The sequence below is a fragment of the Littorina saxatilis genome, linkage group LG4 (genome assembly GCF_037325665.1).
Source record: "Littorina saxatilis isolate snail1 linkage group LG4, US_GU_Lsax_2.0, whole genome shotgun sequence".
Taxonomy (NCBI): domain Eukaryota; kingdom Metazoa; phylum Mollusca; class Gastropoda; order Littorinimorpha; family Littorinidae; genus Littorina; species Littorina saxatilis.
The window spans coordinates 68159367-68174199 of NC_090248.1; the positions used below are offsets into that span (position 1 = coordinate 68159367).

General features: G+C 42.8%; 1 protein-coding gene across 2 annotated transcripts in view; it reads left to right on the plus strand.

The window, feature by feature from the left end:
- LOC138965462 (uncharacterized) overlaps positions 1-14833 on the plus strand; it is a 75883-nt gene that overhangs the window by 56689 nt on the left and 4361 nt on the right. For both annotated transcript variants that reach the window (XM_070337621.1, XM_070337622.1), the window contains exons 9-15: positions 350-603; positions 1835-1914; positions 4439-4680; positions 5125-5346; positions 11519-11680; positions 12236-12515; positions 13452-13603. In XM_070337621.1, the coding sequence (XP_070193722.1) occupies positions 350-603; positions 1835-1914; positions 4439-4680; positions 5125-5346; positions 11519-11680; positions 12236-12515; positions 13452-13603 (1392 nt within the window). The remainder of the gene's footprint in view (positions 1-349; positions 604-1834; positions 1915-4438; positions 4681-5124; positions 5347-11518; positions 11681-12235; positions 12516-13451; positions 13604-14833) is intronic.

The window sequence follows — 14833 nt, forward strand, 5'->3', positions numbered from 1 at the left end:
GGGACTTCAAAAATACCCTCCCCTTTATTCGCTTCAATTTGACCCCACTCAATTTATTTTCATTGGTCTCGGCAAACACGTGAACAGGATCACGTGTGAAGTTATTTGTTAGAGGAAAGTTTAAAAAAAACATTTAAAAAATGTGTACTCCCAATACAAGGACAGCACATACAGCACTAAATCACATTTACACTACACAATTCTTTTTTTTTTTTACTTTGTTCATGTCACCCACAGTCACTTTGTTGTTTAGATTTCTAAGAGAAAAAAACAAGGGTATTCACCCTTTCACAACCGATAAAAACCCGACGGAGTTATTTCCGAAAATCGTCTATTATTTGTTCAACAGAAAAGTGATCGCATTCATGAAGTCGGAACCCTGCATGACGATGCTAAGGAGCTGGTCCCATGCGGACTGCCCGCAAGACAAGGACACCAAGAAAGCCATGAAGGAAGGCGCCTCCAGGTTCTGCGAGAAGCTGGCCGCCATCTTGGACGACTGGGAATCGCAGACCGGCATCGTCAAGAGGGTGAAGGCCAACATACTCAAGACCTTCCAGCGTGACCTTGACCTGTTCGAGGACCAGATCAAGAGACTGGAGGGTGTGTTTGTCTTTCTGTCTGGCTTGCTGATTGGTTGTTTGCTGGTTGGCTGGTGGCTGGTGTCTGGATGGGTGACTGGCTGAGTGGATTGTACTTGACTGTTGCAGATATCTGTGTTTATGGATGGTATTCTATGTACATCTACGTGTCAGAGGTTGTGTTTGATTGTTTGGTTGGTTGGTTGGTTGGCTTGTTCGTTTTTTTGCTTTTTGTTACTTTTATAAGTTTCATTTTTAGTCCTTTTTTTTTTTTTTTTAATTTTTTTTAATCTCAGTTGCATGCAGGCTGCTTCAACCCTTTCTTTTTTGCCTTTTTTGTTTTTTGTTTTTTGTTGTTGTTGTTGGCGGGGAGCATCCTTCTTCATTGATTTTTTTTTAAGTAATGTTTTTACTATAACATTAACATTACTATATCTAAATGTATTTTAAACAACTTTTCTATATAACAATTCCCTCTCAAAAATGCATACAATATCCAGAGGGGAGCCATATCTATAAATACCAACACACATTTTGGCTATCACAATCAAATAATTCACATAACTTATTAGTGCCTTGGAACTTTGTGAATTTTCAAATACGCCCAAAAAAACTTCCTTTACGGTAATTTTAATAATCATATTATATTTACAATTCACTTTATCCTCAACGCATTTCCAAATGGACATAATTTTCGGGCAAAAGTAAAAAAAATGTTCAATATAATCAATTTCGTTCTCACAGTGAGTACAGCAATTACTCACGGAAATGCCTATTTTATACAATAAAATATTTGTGGGGTAAATATTGTGCAATATTTTCCAATGCAACATTCGCAATCTTGTTTCAGTGGTTACTTTGTTTACCATTAACCATTGCTCTTTTCCCGGCCTGAAATCAAATTTATGTTCCCAAAATTTAACTACAACCGGCTCCACATAATTTTCCTTTATAATTAATTTGCGAAATTGACAAGGCTTACTCAGGTTCTTTAAATCGTTGAATCCACATACATTTCCATTTGCAGAGCGTAGTGTTGCTGCTTTAACTGCTGTACAAATCACCCTATATTTTTAGTCCTTACATTGCGCATTAAACAATGTACATGCTCAGAAATTGTGTAACACCTGGAGTCTGAATAGCGATTTGAGGGTCGATAAGGGGTCAGGTTGTCGCACTGACTTTAAACGCTGCCTTTTTTCTGGCAGTCAGTAGAGAACCTAGAATCACAACACCAAAACTTTATTTTGCAGGAGTTCTCTTCGAAGGAATTGACAGTCGTATCATCACTGATCTCCATAACTCCATGCGAATTCAGATGCCAGTGAAAAATGTGAGTTTGTTTTTATTCGTCTCTCCTTTCTTTGTATCGAGTTACGTGTGCAGTATTATTAAAACCCCTTCACTGCCCACCCCGTACTAGGTACGTGTTCATTTTCGGTTTGTCGTACGCCCATAACCGTACCTAGTTCGTGGGATTTGCATCAGCAACATTTCAGGACAGTTCTGAAAACTAAATGGGAGGTAACCACTGTCCAAGTACTTGTAGGGGTTCTAAACACAGTTCTTTCCCATTGACCGTTCGGACGTGGTGAAAACTTTGTTAGAAGTGTAGAACCGATCTATAGGATTCACAATGGCGGCCGAAAGTCGGACCTTAACTCGTAGACCTGTTTTCAAGCGATACAGTGTTCTGGAAGCTCTACAAGAAGTGATTTATGGATTACTACACAGAAGAATACTTTTATGGGCTGCAGACCTGTTTACACTACACATTGAGCGTAGTAAACTACGATTTTGGTCCCCAAACTACGCAACTACGCATGCTTGTCTTATACTACGCAAACGTTTCGTTTCGACTACACATTTTGACATTTTGAATACGCAAAAACGCGAGCGAGTTCCGATCCATAATTTGTACTAACCTGTTGTGTACTGCGTGCAAAACATGCCCGGCGCCCGCGAGAGTAGCGTAGTCAGTTGGTCTTGCTGCTGTTATTACAACTATCGCGGGCGTTTCAGCACATACTTTTCTGAACGCGGTCACTTCGTAGCTCATTCTTTCTGGAGGGAAAAAAATGGCTACAGCGACGAACACGGATTCAGAAGACTTTGGCGATCAACCGCCACGGAGCAAAAAAAAGAAGCTTGGTCAAACTCCCAGCAAGGCTTTTCTGCCAAAGTACTATGAGGAGCATCCATGCCTAGTTTCGTGGAGAAAAGGGAAGCATTTTGCCCACTGCACTGTGTGCAACACGGCTTTTTCAGAGAAGCACAGTGGGCTTTACGACCGTGTAACCGCCACAAGAAAAGCACTTCTCATGAGGAATTCGAGAAATCCCGACCAAAGCAGAGGAAAAATTGGACTGTTTTGTGAAGAAACCCGTGCCAGGAAAAGAAGACCAAGACAAGCTCACTTTTGATAGATCGGTAACCAGAGCAGAGCAATGACCTGCCATATTATTATTATTGCCGACGCAAACCTGTTCTGTTTATATGCAAATTTGCCTTCATGTTGATACACATACTCCCAGTCCCTACTTTTTGTGACTTGATGTTCTCAGATTGTCAAAGGTCTGGAATAGGGGGTCCCGCTGTATATGAACTGCAAACCCCTCAACATAGGTTTTTTTTTTAACAAATGCATTGGTGAAACTTTTCCGCCTTAAGGCGGAAATCCGCCAAATCAAATTGGTCAAATAAAAAATTCCTTATTTTGAAAATCTGTAAAAAAAAAAAAAAATAATTTTTTTTTTTTTTTCGCCGGCGATCCGATCTGTATTTTCTCTAACACAGTGACCGGACATCGCTGAATCTTTGTTTCCCTGAGCGCGCGAATTCTTATCGGACTACAGCTTGGCATATGTTATCATTGTTTACTGTGCAAATGTGTGTGTTTGAGATATCAGGAAAGGCCTACTTTTACCCTTAAAAAGCCTGATTTTTCGTTTTCTTCCGGCACCCCACCAGGGCGTGGGCGGCCCATGGACCCCGGCATCATTTTCCTTATTTTTAATTCTGATCAGTTTCACCCATGCAAATGTTCCAAACTAGTTAATAATGTTTTTCTTAACAAATAAACTTAATGCTTGGCTTGTATTTTTGTGGGGGCTTTGTTTGTATTTGTATGAGGAGTATTGTTCACATTGTAATAGTTTTGTTTGGAGTGTTGAGTGTTTGTTTTAGTACGGTATAAGTAACTGTTCTGATTTGCGGTTTGGGTTGATCAAATTGAAATACTACACATTCTCCTGCCAAACTACACATTTGCCTTATTTTCACACCCAAAACTACACATGGTACATTTCAGGGGTAGGCAGGTCTGGGGCTGTAATGTGAGTACCTGATGTTTGACACCAGTTTTAGCAGTGTTTTGTGTGGTTTTACGTGCTGCAATGTGTGTGTGTAAGTCCGGAAACTGTAATTTTTGACAAAAATGCTCATTATATCAATTTTTACTATAACAATCACAAACAAAGTCCAATGATCATGTCATCCTATAATAGCCAAGGGTATAAGCAAAACACATGCCAAAGATCTAAGAGATATCTCAATAAATGATCGAGCAGTGAACAGATTAGTGAACCTACCGAAGAAAGCGAAATTTTGCCCTGGCACACAGAAATACCAAAATGCTGTTATACTGTGGCAGTGAAGGGATATAACAATAAACACCAGCAGAGACGTACATTCTCAGAGAAACCGGTATTTTTTCGTTTCTTTATGTGTTATCGTTTCTGGTAGGTTGATTTTGTATTGCTTATTTATTCATGTCCTTCTCATCTGCAGTCTTTTGTTCCACAAAAAGATTTAGGCGTTCTGAACTGTTATTGTGTTTTTGTGCACTGTACCTGCAGGTGTGGAAGAAAGCCAGGAAGGGCGGACCAGGAGCCCCGGGACAGACGCAAGAAGTAGGTGGCTGTTTCAGTCTGGGCCACGCCATCAGCGCGTGCAAGAACCTGGACGTGAAGAACACCACGGTGAAGAATGCCTTCAAGACGACCACAGGATCTCAGGTCATGGCCGCCGTCTCGCTCAACTTCCTGCAGCAGTTTAAGGACGAGGAGATCGCGTCTGCCGTCAAGAAGTTCTTCGACAGGTATGGCGTTATTTCGGATAGGATTTGAATACGAGGAGGTTGCTTCTGCCATTGATAGTTCTTTCTCTCGCAGTTAAGGTCAAGGAGATTGCTTCTGATGCCAAGAAGTTCTTCAACAAGTAAGACTTTATTTGTGGTTCCCGTCTTTCTGGACGTGTTTCAAACACCGATTATGTATGTCAAAGAAGCCGTCCCCGGTACGGTTCAAAGCTTCATGCTTCTCGCAGGTTGTTGAACCTATCGATACAGACTGTATGACCTGATCTAATCAACTTTGGCATTTTAGATATACCGTAAACGACATTGTAAAAGCCCCCCCTTATGCACCATTTTCACCAGGGGGGGGGGTACAGTAGTGAAACTAGGGAAACACAAAAGAGCTAAAATTGAATTCAGCAAAGTTGTACGGCATATATAAGACTTAAAATCCACGTCTTGTTTCAGGATTGCCAAGAGGTTTGACGCCGCCAGTCGCCTACTACCCGAGTTCTTGAAGGCTGACCGCAACCTGCTCCAGACCCTGCAAGGGGAGGTGCAGGGGGAGCAGGAGAGACTGGCCAGCCTGTACCCAAAGCTGATGATCCACTGCTCCAACCTACAGGGCACCCTGGACATGTTCTTCGTCCAGCGACTCATGTTCTTTGACTTCAGCATGAAGGAGCTCAAGTGGGTAGAGAATTGATGCCCGTCACTTTAAGGTGTAACAAACAGACGATGCTGGAAAATAACTGTGTCAAGTTTGTATGGGCTGTTGAAGAGTGTCCCTTGCTTTCCCAGAAACGCGGACAAGTCTCCAATGTCACGTGTAGCTTGCTTTCCCAGAAACGCGGACAAGTCTCCAATGTCACGTGTAGCTTGCTTTCCCAGAAACGCGGACAAGTCTCCAATGTCACGTGTAGCTTGCTTTCCCAGAAACGCGGACAAGTCTCCAATGTCACGTGTAGCTTGCTTTCCCAGAAACGCGGACAAGTCTCCAATGTCACGTGTAGCTTGCTTTCCCAGAAACGCGGACAAGTCTCCAATGTCACGTGTAGCTTGCTTTCCCAGAAACGCGGACCAGTCTCCAATGTCACTTGTAGCTTGCTTTCCCACAAACGCGGACAAGTCTCCAATGTCACTTGTAGCTTGCTTTCCCACAAACGCGGACAAGTCTCCAATGTCACGTGTAGCTTGCTTCATATTTCTATTGTAAAGCAAGGGGGGGGAGGGACAGGAACTTTTCTACAACCCCTTAAAACCGTAGTTCGTCCATCAGAGAACTTGTGCTTTCTAAATATTAACCACATGTGGGAGAGTGAGAGTTAAGATGGACCCATCCCAGGGAACATAAGAGAATAAAAAGCATTGAAATGAATAAGCGACTATTATCAAAATGAAGATGTTGTTCATAGAGGATCAGGGTTTAGCCTGGAAGAAAAAGACAATGGGACATTTGTCCCCCTCAACCAAATTCTGATGGGACATTACATAGTCGAAGGCAAAACGCACAAAGCAGGCTAGGCGGTCCGAAAATGCTTTTGTCGAAAGATGCAAAATAGTGTTATTTAGTGCCCAATGATATGAGAATTTGCCAGTGTATCCGGTTAGTGTGTGTGCGTGTTTGTCTGTGTTTCGATCGATATCGCTTCTATTGACAGTTTCAACAGAGGTAATCGCGCAAGCACAGCCGATAGTTCGCAGAATTGGTTGAATACTAATAAATTACATTTTAAAAGCAAATCACATTGCATTTTACTAACTCGCAGGTTGCTCGGCTTGGCGCGCGTTTTTGTCTCTAGCTCATTCCGAACGATGTACTCCCGTGAAAAGTGTGCGTGGGGTGGCGCAGTGGTACGTAATCTCAGTGCGCCCGTTGACGCACTGAAGGCAATTCCAATGGGACATTTTGAGATGTTATACGCCAATGGCGCAAGGCGCACTAGTAAATGAAACCCTGGAGGATGAGTGTTTGTTCACTGTAATGCTTGTTATTCTCTCGGGTTCCAGGAGACTGATTCTCGGGTTCCAGGAGACTGATTCTCGGGTTCCAGGAGACTGATTCCGCGTAACTCCAATTTACTTTTGTTGCACATGTCGTTCAAATTTAGTGCGCTTAAAAGTCCCTTTGTTTCTTAGACATTTTCATTAGCGCTTTCCCGCCTCTGGTAAAGCCTGATCGTCACAGTGTTGTTGTTTGTAACTTGTTCAGTATTCGTTAGATGTTACTGTTGTCTTCACATTAGTCAGTCACCATGTCGAGAAAGGTCGAATCATATCAGATTGAGACGTAAACCGAGATTTGATTTGATTTCGCATTCCGGGATACAATACAGATAAGCTCAATCTTCGTACGGGATAACACCACCCGTGCACTTGGACATTTCCAAAAGCTCCACTGCCTGGCTGCTATCTGTGTAACAAAACAAATCCAAAGACAACAAGAAATTCCTCCGATAGGAAAAACACCCCCGTCAAAGGGAAATAACCTTCTCAGTTGGTGGCAGTGAGAATGGTTATTTCCCTTTGACCAACGGGGGTGTGCCTCTATAAGTCCTTGTATAATTTTAATCCACCAATAACTCCCTAACCGTGTGTTTGACTGGTCCCAATTTTTGTAAGGACCGTCTCAGGAATGTATAGAACCTGTTCACCAAGTTTGGTGACGATCGGTCCGTTCATTCTTGAGATCTACTTGCGAACACAAACACCCAAACAAACACCCAAACAAACACATCGAGCGAAACCTATACACACCCCTATACCGGGGGTGTAAAGAGACTGCCAACGTTCCAAAATTCTAAATCAAAACACAAGAAATCAAATTTTAGTTTATCTTTGTAAAGTTTTGTTATTGGTTTTTGTTGTTTTTTTCTTAACCAATTTTGAAACTGGCGTTTATTTCAATCTCCGAAATTAATTCAGCAAAGTTTGTTTTTACCATGCAGAGAACACAGCTAAGCTGTCTATGTTTGGTATTCATGTGCCCTTGTGGAGGCACACTCTGTCCTCGTGGTATTCATGTGCCCTTGTGGAGGCACACTCTGTCCTCGTGTTGTGCCCTTGTGGAGGCACACTCTGTCCTCGTGGTATTCATGTGCCCTTGTGGAGGCACACTCTGTCCTCGTGTAAACTCGTGGGCAGATCTGGCGTGGTGTTCGTCATCAATTACACGGGGGAAATGTTTCTTTCCCCTACGATGTCTTAATCTTCCCTAGTTCTTTAAAGGCACAGTAAGCCTCCCGTAAACCATCACAGAGCTCCCCGAGCGTCTGCATACAGTACAAGCATACTTCCATTTGAACGCTCACCGAACGGGAACATCCTGGCTGCTTTCTGTCGAGCGTGAGAAATTTTCAAAGAATTTATTTTCGTGGACTTGCTCCTCTACAACAATGGCGCCTCGTTTTGGTGCTGGACGGCTGTTATGAATATTCAATACCGGAAATCACGCCCGGACAGTAAGCCTCCCGTAAACCATCACAGATACTGTCAGGCTTTTACACACAGTACAAACACCCTTCCATTTGAACGCTCACCAAACGGGAACATCCTAGGTGCCCTACGTAAAGAGCGAGCAATTTTTAAAGAATTAATTTTGCAGATTGTCTCGAACACTTTTTGGACCCATCCTGAACTCAGGTCAAAAATGAGTTACTTCCCTTCGGGTCTCATTCTATCGATGTAAACTGGCCATAGCCGTGGATCGATGATTATCAGAATGTTTTTGGACCGTGGTGCGTTTTTGCGCTGGACCTAACTTTTAACATCTAAATAATGAATTGACAGCTTGTTACACAAACATTCTTTAATCATAAAAGAATTCTTTTTTCATCAAGACAAGATCAGTACAATTCAAAGTTGTGAAAGTTTGAAAAAAGAAAAGCCCGGAAGCAGGGTCACGCAAGGGTCGTAGCAGACGACGGTTTATGCATATCGCCGTTCCTCTCAACAGTCAAAAGCCATTGCTAGAGTTCTTGTGAACCACAGCCGTTTGTTTCGTGCATAAAAACGTGCTATTGTAGATACAATACAATACAATACAATACAATAACTTTATTAATCTCTAAAAGAGAAATTGCATTGCTGAGCGTTTGTGTCCGTAATAATAACATACATAAAACATTCAAAATAAACATTTGTTCTTTGTCCTGAGAAAATACAGCACATTGGTTATCACATAAGAAAGTATCTATATATATATACGACTAGTGTCTGTGTGTCTGTCTGTGTATCTGTGTGTCTGTGTGTCTGTGTGTCTGTGCGCGATGCACGGCCAAAGTTCTCGATGGATCTGCTTCAAATTTGGTGGGCATATTCAAGTAGACCCGGGACACGACACAACCTGGTCGATATTTCAACACGTGCTTTCAGCGCGCAGCGCGGAACCGATTTTGGTTCCACCTCAGCTATTTTGGTTCCACCTCAGCTTACCCGGGCCCCCATACCGACACACCATAGCCGCTACACCACATCACAACGCCAAAGTTCTCGGTGGATCTTTTTCAAATTTGGACACCGTATTCAGCTACACCCCGGACACAATATCATCGATGAGATATTTCAACACGTGCTCTCAGCGCGCAGCGCTGAACTCATTTTCGTTTTTGTGTTCATTTCACCATTATAAGTAACTCTTCCTTATCTTCTCCAGTGTTTGGCGTTTATCTCCCTTCCTTCGTGTGGCTTTCCCGTTCAGTTGTAAGTTACTACACTGCGCTGTCCACTGCGCTGAGCGTCTTCGGATATTCCCGGCGTTCTGTTACTGTTACCTATTTTTAGAAGGTCAACGCAGTGTACAGAACGTAAATTGGACCCGTAAATTATCCTCACTGTAAAAGTGCAAAGGTCGAATCAATTTATAGCCACGCGAAAAATACACTGTCATCTATCTCTCTATAGATACGGCTTCTCTGTGTTTGTGTGTGTGTGTGTGTGAGTGTGTGTGTCTCTATGTAAGCAACACCTGTGCATTCTTCAGTTCTGTTTGTGATGTGGTCTGGCGGCTTTTGTGTAATTTTATGTACTGGCCTTCCTTTGAGAAGCCATAACTTGCTCAGTCCTGTTTGAGTGGAGTTCGCCTCCAAAGGTGATTAACACGGTTACATTCGTCGACAAGGATGGGACTCGATATGGTCAGGAATGGCATTATGGCCACTGAATCATTTTCGTGCTGTTCCCATTCCACGAATCTGGGAGGGACCTAAGCTTGGCGGGTCCATAGTTCGGCGTACGGCTCTAAGTACTTCTTCCCGGCGAAGCCGGCTACCCGGCGAAGCGGGTATTCATTCTAGTATTAAAAATAAATTAACATGCATTCACCATCAACAATGCACAAACGAAAGTCAGCACCTTGCCGGTTATCACATATTGTCTAAGAGAGTAGAATAAGAGTATATAATCATGCAAAACAAAATCAACAATACCGGTTATATCAACAATATGATAAGCCCACATCGAGTCGCATTCAAATGACTAACTGACGACTACATTGCGAAAAAGGGAAACGGGTTTACGATGGCTCAGGGGTAAGATAAACCACGCAAAAATAAATTCTTTGAAAATTGTTCGCTCTTTTCGGAGGGCACCTAGGATGTTCTCAATCGGTGAGTGTTTAAATGAAAGGGTGTTTGTACTGTGTGTAAAAGCCTGACCGTATCTGTGATGGTTTACGGGAGGCTTTCTGTGCCTTTAATGTTGTTCTTGCAGTTCGTACCTATATCTGTGTTTTAGAACAATATAACTATGAAATGCACAAATAAGGATGAAAGTCGCTTGTTCATTCATATGCTTGTTATTCTCTCAGGTTTCGGGAGATTGGTTCCGTAGAACTCTCGCTTACTCCATGACGCATGTCATATGCATTCAGAGCGCTTACTTCCCTTTGGTTATTTGATATGAAAAGGCACTAAACCGAAACTAACACCAGAATGGAAGGAAATGTGTTCGTTTCTGGTGAGTACGTTTGTATTGTTATCTTGTTCTAGTTCTTTTTACCTGCAGTCTCTTGCTCCATGCCTGTGCTTCAGGTACGACGCCACTACCGCTATAGGACGTGGTTCTTTTGTTTCAGGTACGACGCCACTACCGCTATAGGACGTGGTTCTTTTGTTTCAGGTACGACGCCACTACCGCTATAGGACGTGGTTCTTTTGTTTCAGGTACGACGCCACTACCGCTATAGGACGTGGTTCTTTTGTTTCAGGTACGACGCCACTACCGCTATAGGACGTGGTTCTTTTGTTTCAGGTACGACGCCACTACCGCTATAGGACGTGGTTCTTTTGTTTCAGGTACGACGCCACTGCCGCTATAGGACGTGGTTCTTTTGTTTCAGGTACGACGCCACTACCGCTATAGGACGTGGTTTTGTTTCAGGTACGACGCCACTACCGCTATAGGGCGTGGTTCTTTTGTTTCAGGTACGACGCCACTACCGCTATAGGACGTGGTTCTTTTGTTTCAGGTACGACGCCACTACCGCTATAGGATGTGGTTCTTTTGTTTCAGGTACGACGCCACTGCCGCTATAGGACGTGGTTCTTTTGTTTCAGGTACGACGCCACTACCGCTATAGGACGTGGTTCTTTTGTTTCAGGTACGACGCCACTACCGCTATAGGACGTGGTTCTTTTGTTTCAGGTACGACGCCACTGCCGCTATAGGACGTGGTTCTTTTGTTTCAGGTACGACGCCACTACCGCTATAGGACGTGGTTCTTTTGTTTCAGGTACGACGCCACTACCGCTATAGGACGTGGTTCTTTTGTTTCAGGTACGACGCCACTACCGCTATAGGACGTGGTTCTTTTGTTTCAGGTACGACGCCACTACCGCTATAGGACGTGGTTCTTTTGTTTCAGGTACGACGCCACTGCCGCTATAGGACGTGGTTCTTTTGCGGACGTGTACAGCAGTAATGTGCCCAACGACGGAGACGTACTGACCGTGGCCCTGAAGATTCAGCGTGACAAACTGACCGTTAAAAACGTCACTGATGTGCTGCTAGAAGACAGGACAATGAGGTCAGCTTTAGATGGATGGAACACTTGTATTGTATTTCCGTTATTTGCAAAGTCGTTTGTTTTTTTCCCTTTCTTTTATTTAATTTGTTGTTAATTGTATACATCAAAGTTGTTCTGTCTGATTTCCGTCTTGGGTTCTGTCGCTCTCCCAGTGTATCTCTTTGCATAATTAAATTCTTCTCGCACTCAGTCCTTGTTTTCTCAGAGACATTCACCACGATAACATCATCCTATACTACGGGGCGGCCGATCAAAGCAGTTTCACTGGGTTTTTTGCCCGCCTCTAACCATCCACCAATAGCCTTCCAGCTCTTCTAGCGCTAGGATTTTGACCACGGATACACCCATTTAATCACACATACCATTGCAATTTCACAAAGAAATTCACCACGAAACCATCATCCCATACTATACATGGACAACCGATCAAAGCAGTATTTCTGGTTTCTTTTGATCGCTAACCACCAATAGCTTTATAGTTCCAGATGAAACCAGCGCTATAATTTTGACAATGGAAACACCCATTTGATCACACATACCATTGCGATTTCGCAGAGTAATTAGCCACGATAACATCATCCGATACTACGGGGCGGCCAAGGAGAAGCAGGGCGACGGCCTGAGGTGGGTGATGGTGCTGGAGTATTGCACGCGAACCATCAAGCAGCGATTCCTCTCCCAAGAAGCCAAGGTCCCTGGAAAACAGCAGATTGTCTCCCTTCAAATGGACGCCATGCGCGAGGTGGCCATCTTCGCCAATCAGATTTGCAGCGCTCTCTGCTATTTGCATAACAAGGGCATCGTTCACCGAGACCTCAAACCTGACAACATCCTGGTGAGTTTAGATTCGGCGAGCCAAGTCCTAGGGTGGTGAGAATGTGTGCAGTGCCAGTGGAACATAGGAAACTGTACATTCAGGAAAAGACAAGACGAATTTAAGCATTTTGGCTAAAATTCGTGTTATATCCGTTCCCGTGAGAATATTCATGAGCTTTCGACACTCTTTTCATACTTAAGGAATTGTTTGGTGACACTACGTACTAAATGATTGTTAATTTCATCCGTTAACTAGGCCCAAGAGGCTGTCTCTGTGAAGATCTGGTCATCGGCTTAAACGTTTTCTGTAATCTCTCAATTCATTTTCCTTTGACTGACTGACGGTTCCCAGTTTCTGTGTTAGTGATCGAGAGATATTTATTGAATTTGAGGGAAGATATTGTATACAGAGCATATGTTGTCAAAATAAACATAGTAATGCACAAGAAGTTTGTGAGATGCTTCTATGAAATGAGGCATAATAACATAAGTTTGTGTAAGTATAGAAAACAATGATCCTGTTTTAAAAAAGAACACTAAGGAAGTTAAGTTATTGGAACTGTTTATTTTTGACAAAACGGAAGATTGAGAAAAATTAAACATTCCCTTTCTTGGCTTCTTGGTCTAGATTTATTTACCATTTCCAGTGGATCTATATTGGCCAAATTATCCCGTCTGTCAAAACAATGATGCTTGAAAGTATGAAAGAAACAATGATCCTGCAATCATTAGAAAAACAATAAAAACAATAATCTTGTTAATAGAATAAGTGTGTGTGTGTGTGTGTGTGTGTGTGTGTGTGTGTGTGTGTGTGTGTGTGTGTGTGTGTGTATGCACGCTCTTGCTATTGTACATCGTCGTGAGCTCTAGTAAGAAGGAGCGATTAATAAGTGTTCATTATTATCATTATTCATAGCAAATTGTGGTCCGTTTTTGTTGCATCATCTGGTGACAGTTGACGGAAGATGATGTGGTCAAACTAACGGACGTGGGACTGGCCAAATCGGTGAGGGACATAGCGGGTACCCTGGCCGGCACACCCGTCTACATGGCACCCGAGATTCTGCTGCAGAAAGGAACGTACGATATGAAAGCCGATGTGTACAGGTCAGCTATACAGATTGTGGTTCTCCTTTCTCTCATCACTTTTAATGATATTATTGTCATTACTGAGTGTGCCCAGCAGGCATGGATGTCTCCGATGTTGTACAGTTGTAAATGTCTTTCAACGGTTTTGTATGAAAACTTCTCTGCTGCTAATCTATAGGAGCATCCGACATAATTTGACAATGTCAGCTTTTGAAAACTTTAAAACATTTATTTCTGGTGTACGCATGCTCTGTGATGAGTTCATGCTCTCTCATGAGTTGATGTTTTCATGTTGTGATGCATGCCTAATTATCGATCATAAATTGAGAGTGGTAGCACCGACAGGACACAGACCACATTCACTCCCATATCTTTCTGAGAAAAAAATTCACTTGTTATAGTCATGGAAGCATTGCTGATGGTCAGATGTGTTCATATGTTTTCCACATCGTCATTTCTGTCTAGTCATCATTCTGTGATTGGAGGATGAAAGTCGCTAGTTCATTTCAATGCTTGTTATTCTCTCGGGTGCCAGGAGACTGGTTCCGTATAACTCGTACTTACTCTATTACACATGTCATATGGATGCATTTAGACCGCTTACTTCCCTTTGTTTATCAAATCATCATTCTGTGAGTTTTTGGTGCGGACAGGAGTTCACATCACCTCCCATCTTTTTTATTCGTCACCTTCTTCTGTAGAATGCGTCATATGTCGTTTCCAGCCTATAGCCATCATCATCATTCTGTGGGAAGGCTAAGATTGAGTCTAAACCTATGGTTTATTCTTGTTTTCATGTTGTGGTTTCAGCCTGGCCATCATCATCATTCTGTGGGAAGGCTAAGATACAACCGATCAGATTGAGTCTAAACCTATGGTTTATTCATGTTGTCATGTTGTGGTTTCAGCCTGGCCATCATCATCATTCTGTGGGAAGGCTAAGATACAACCGATCAGATTGAGTCTAAACCTATGGTTTATTCATGTTTTCATTTTGTGGTTTCAGCCTATAGCCATCATCATCATTCTGTGGGAAGGCTTAGATACAACCGATCAGATTGAGTCTAAACCTATGGTTTATTCATGTTTTCATGTTGTGGTTTCAGCCTGGCTATCATTACGGATAGTACGCAGCAGACCACATCACCTCCCTTTCCTTGGTAGCACACTTCTCGCTGATCTATCAAGCTTTTCGTATTGTGGTTTCAGCCTAGCCATCATGCTGTGGGAGTTATTTTACAGGCAAGA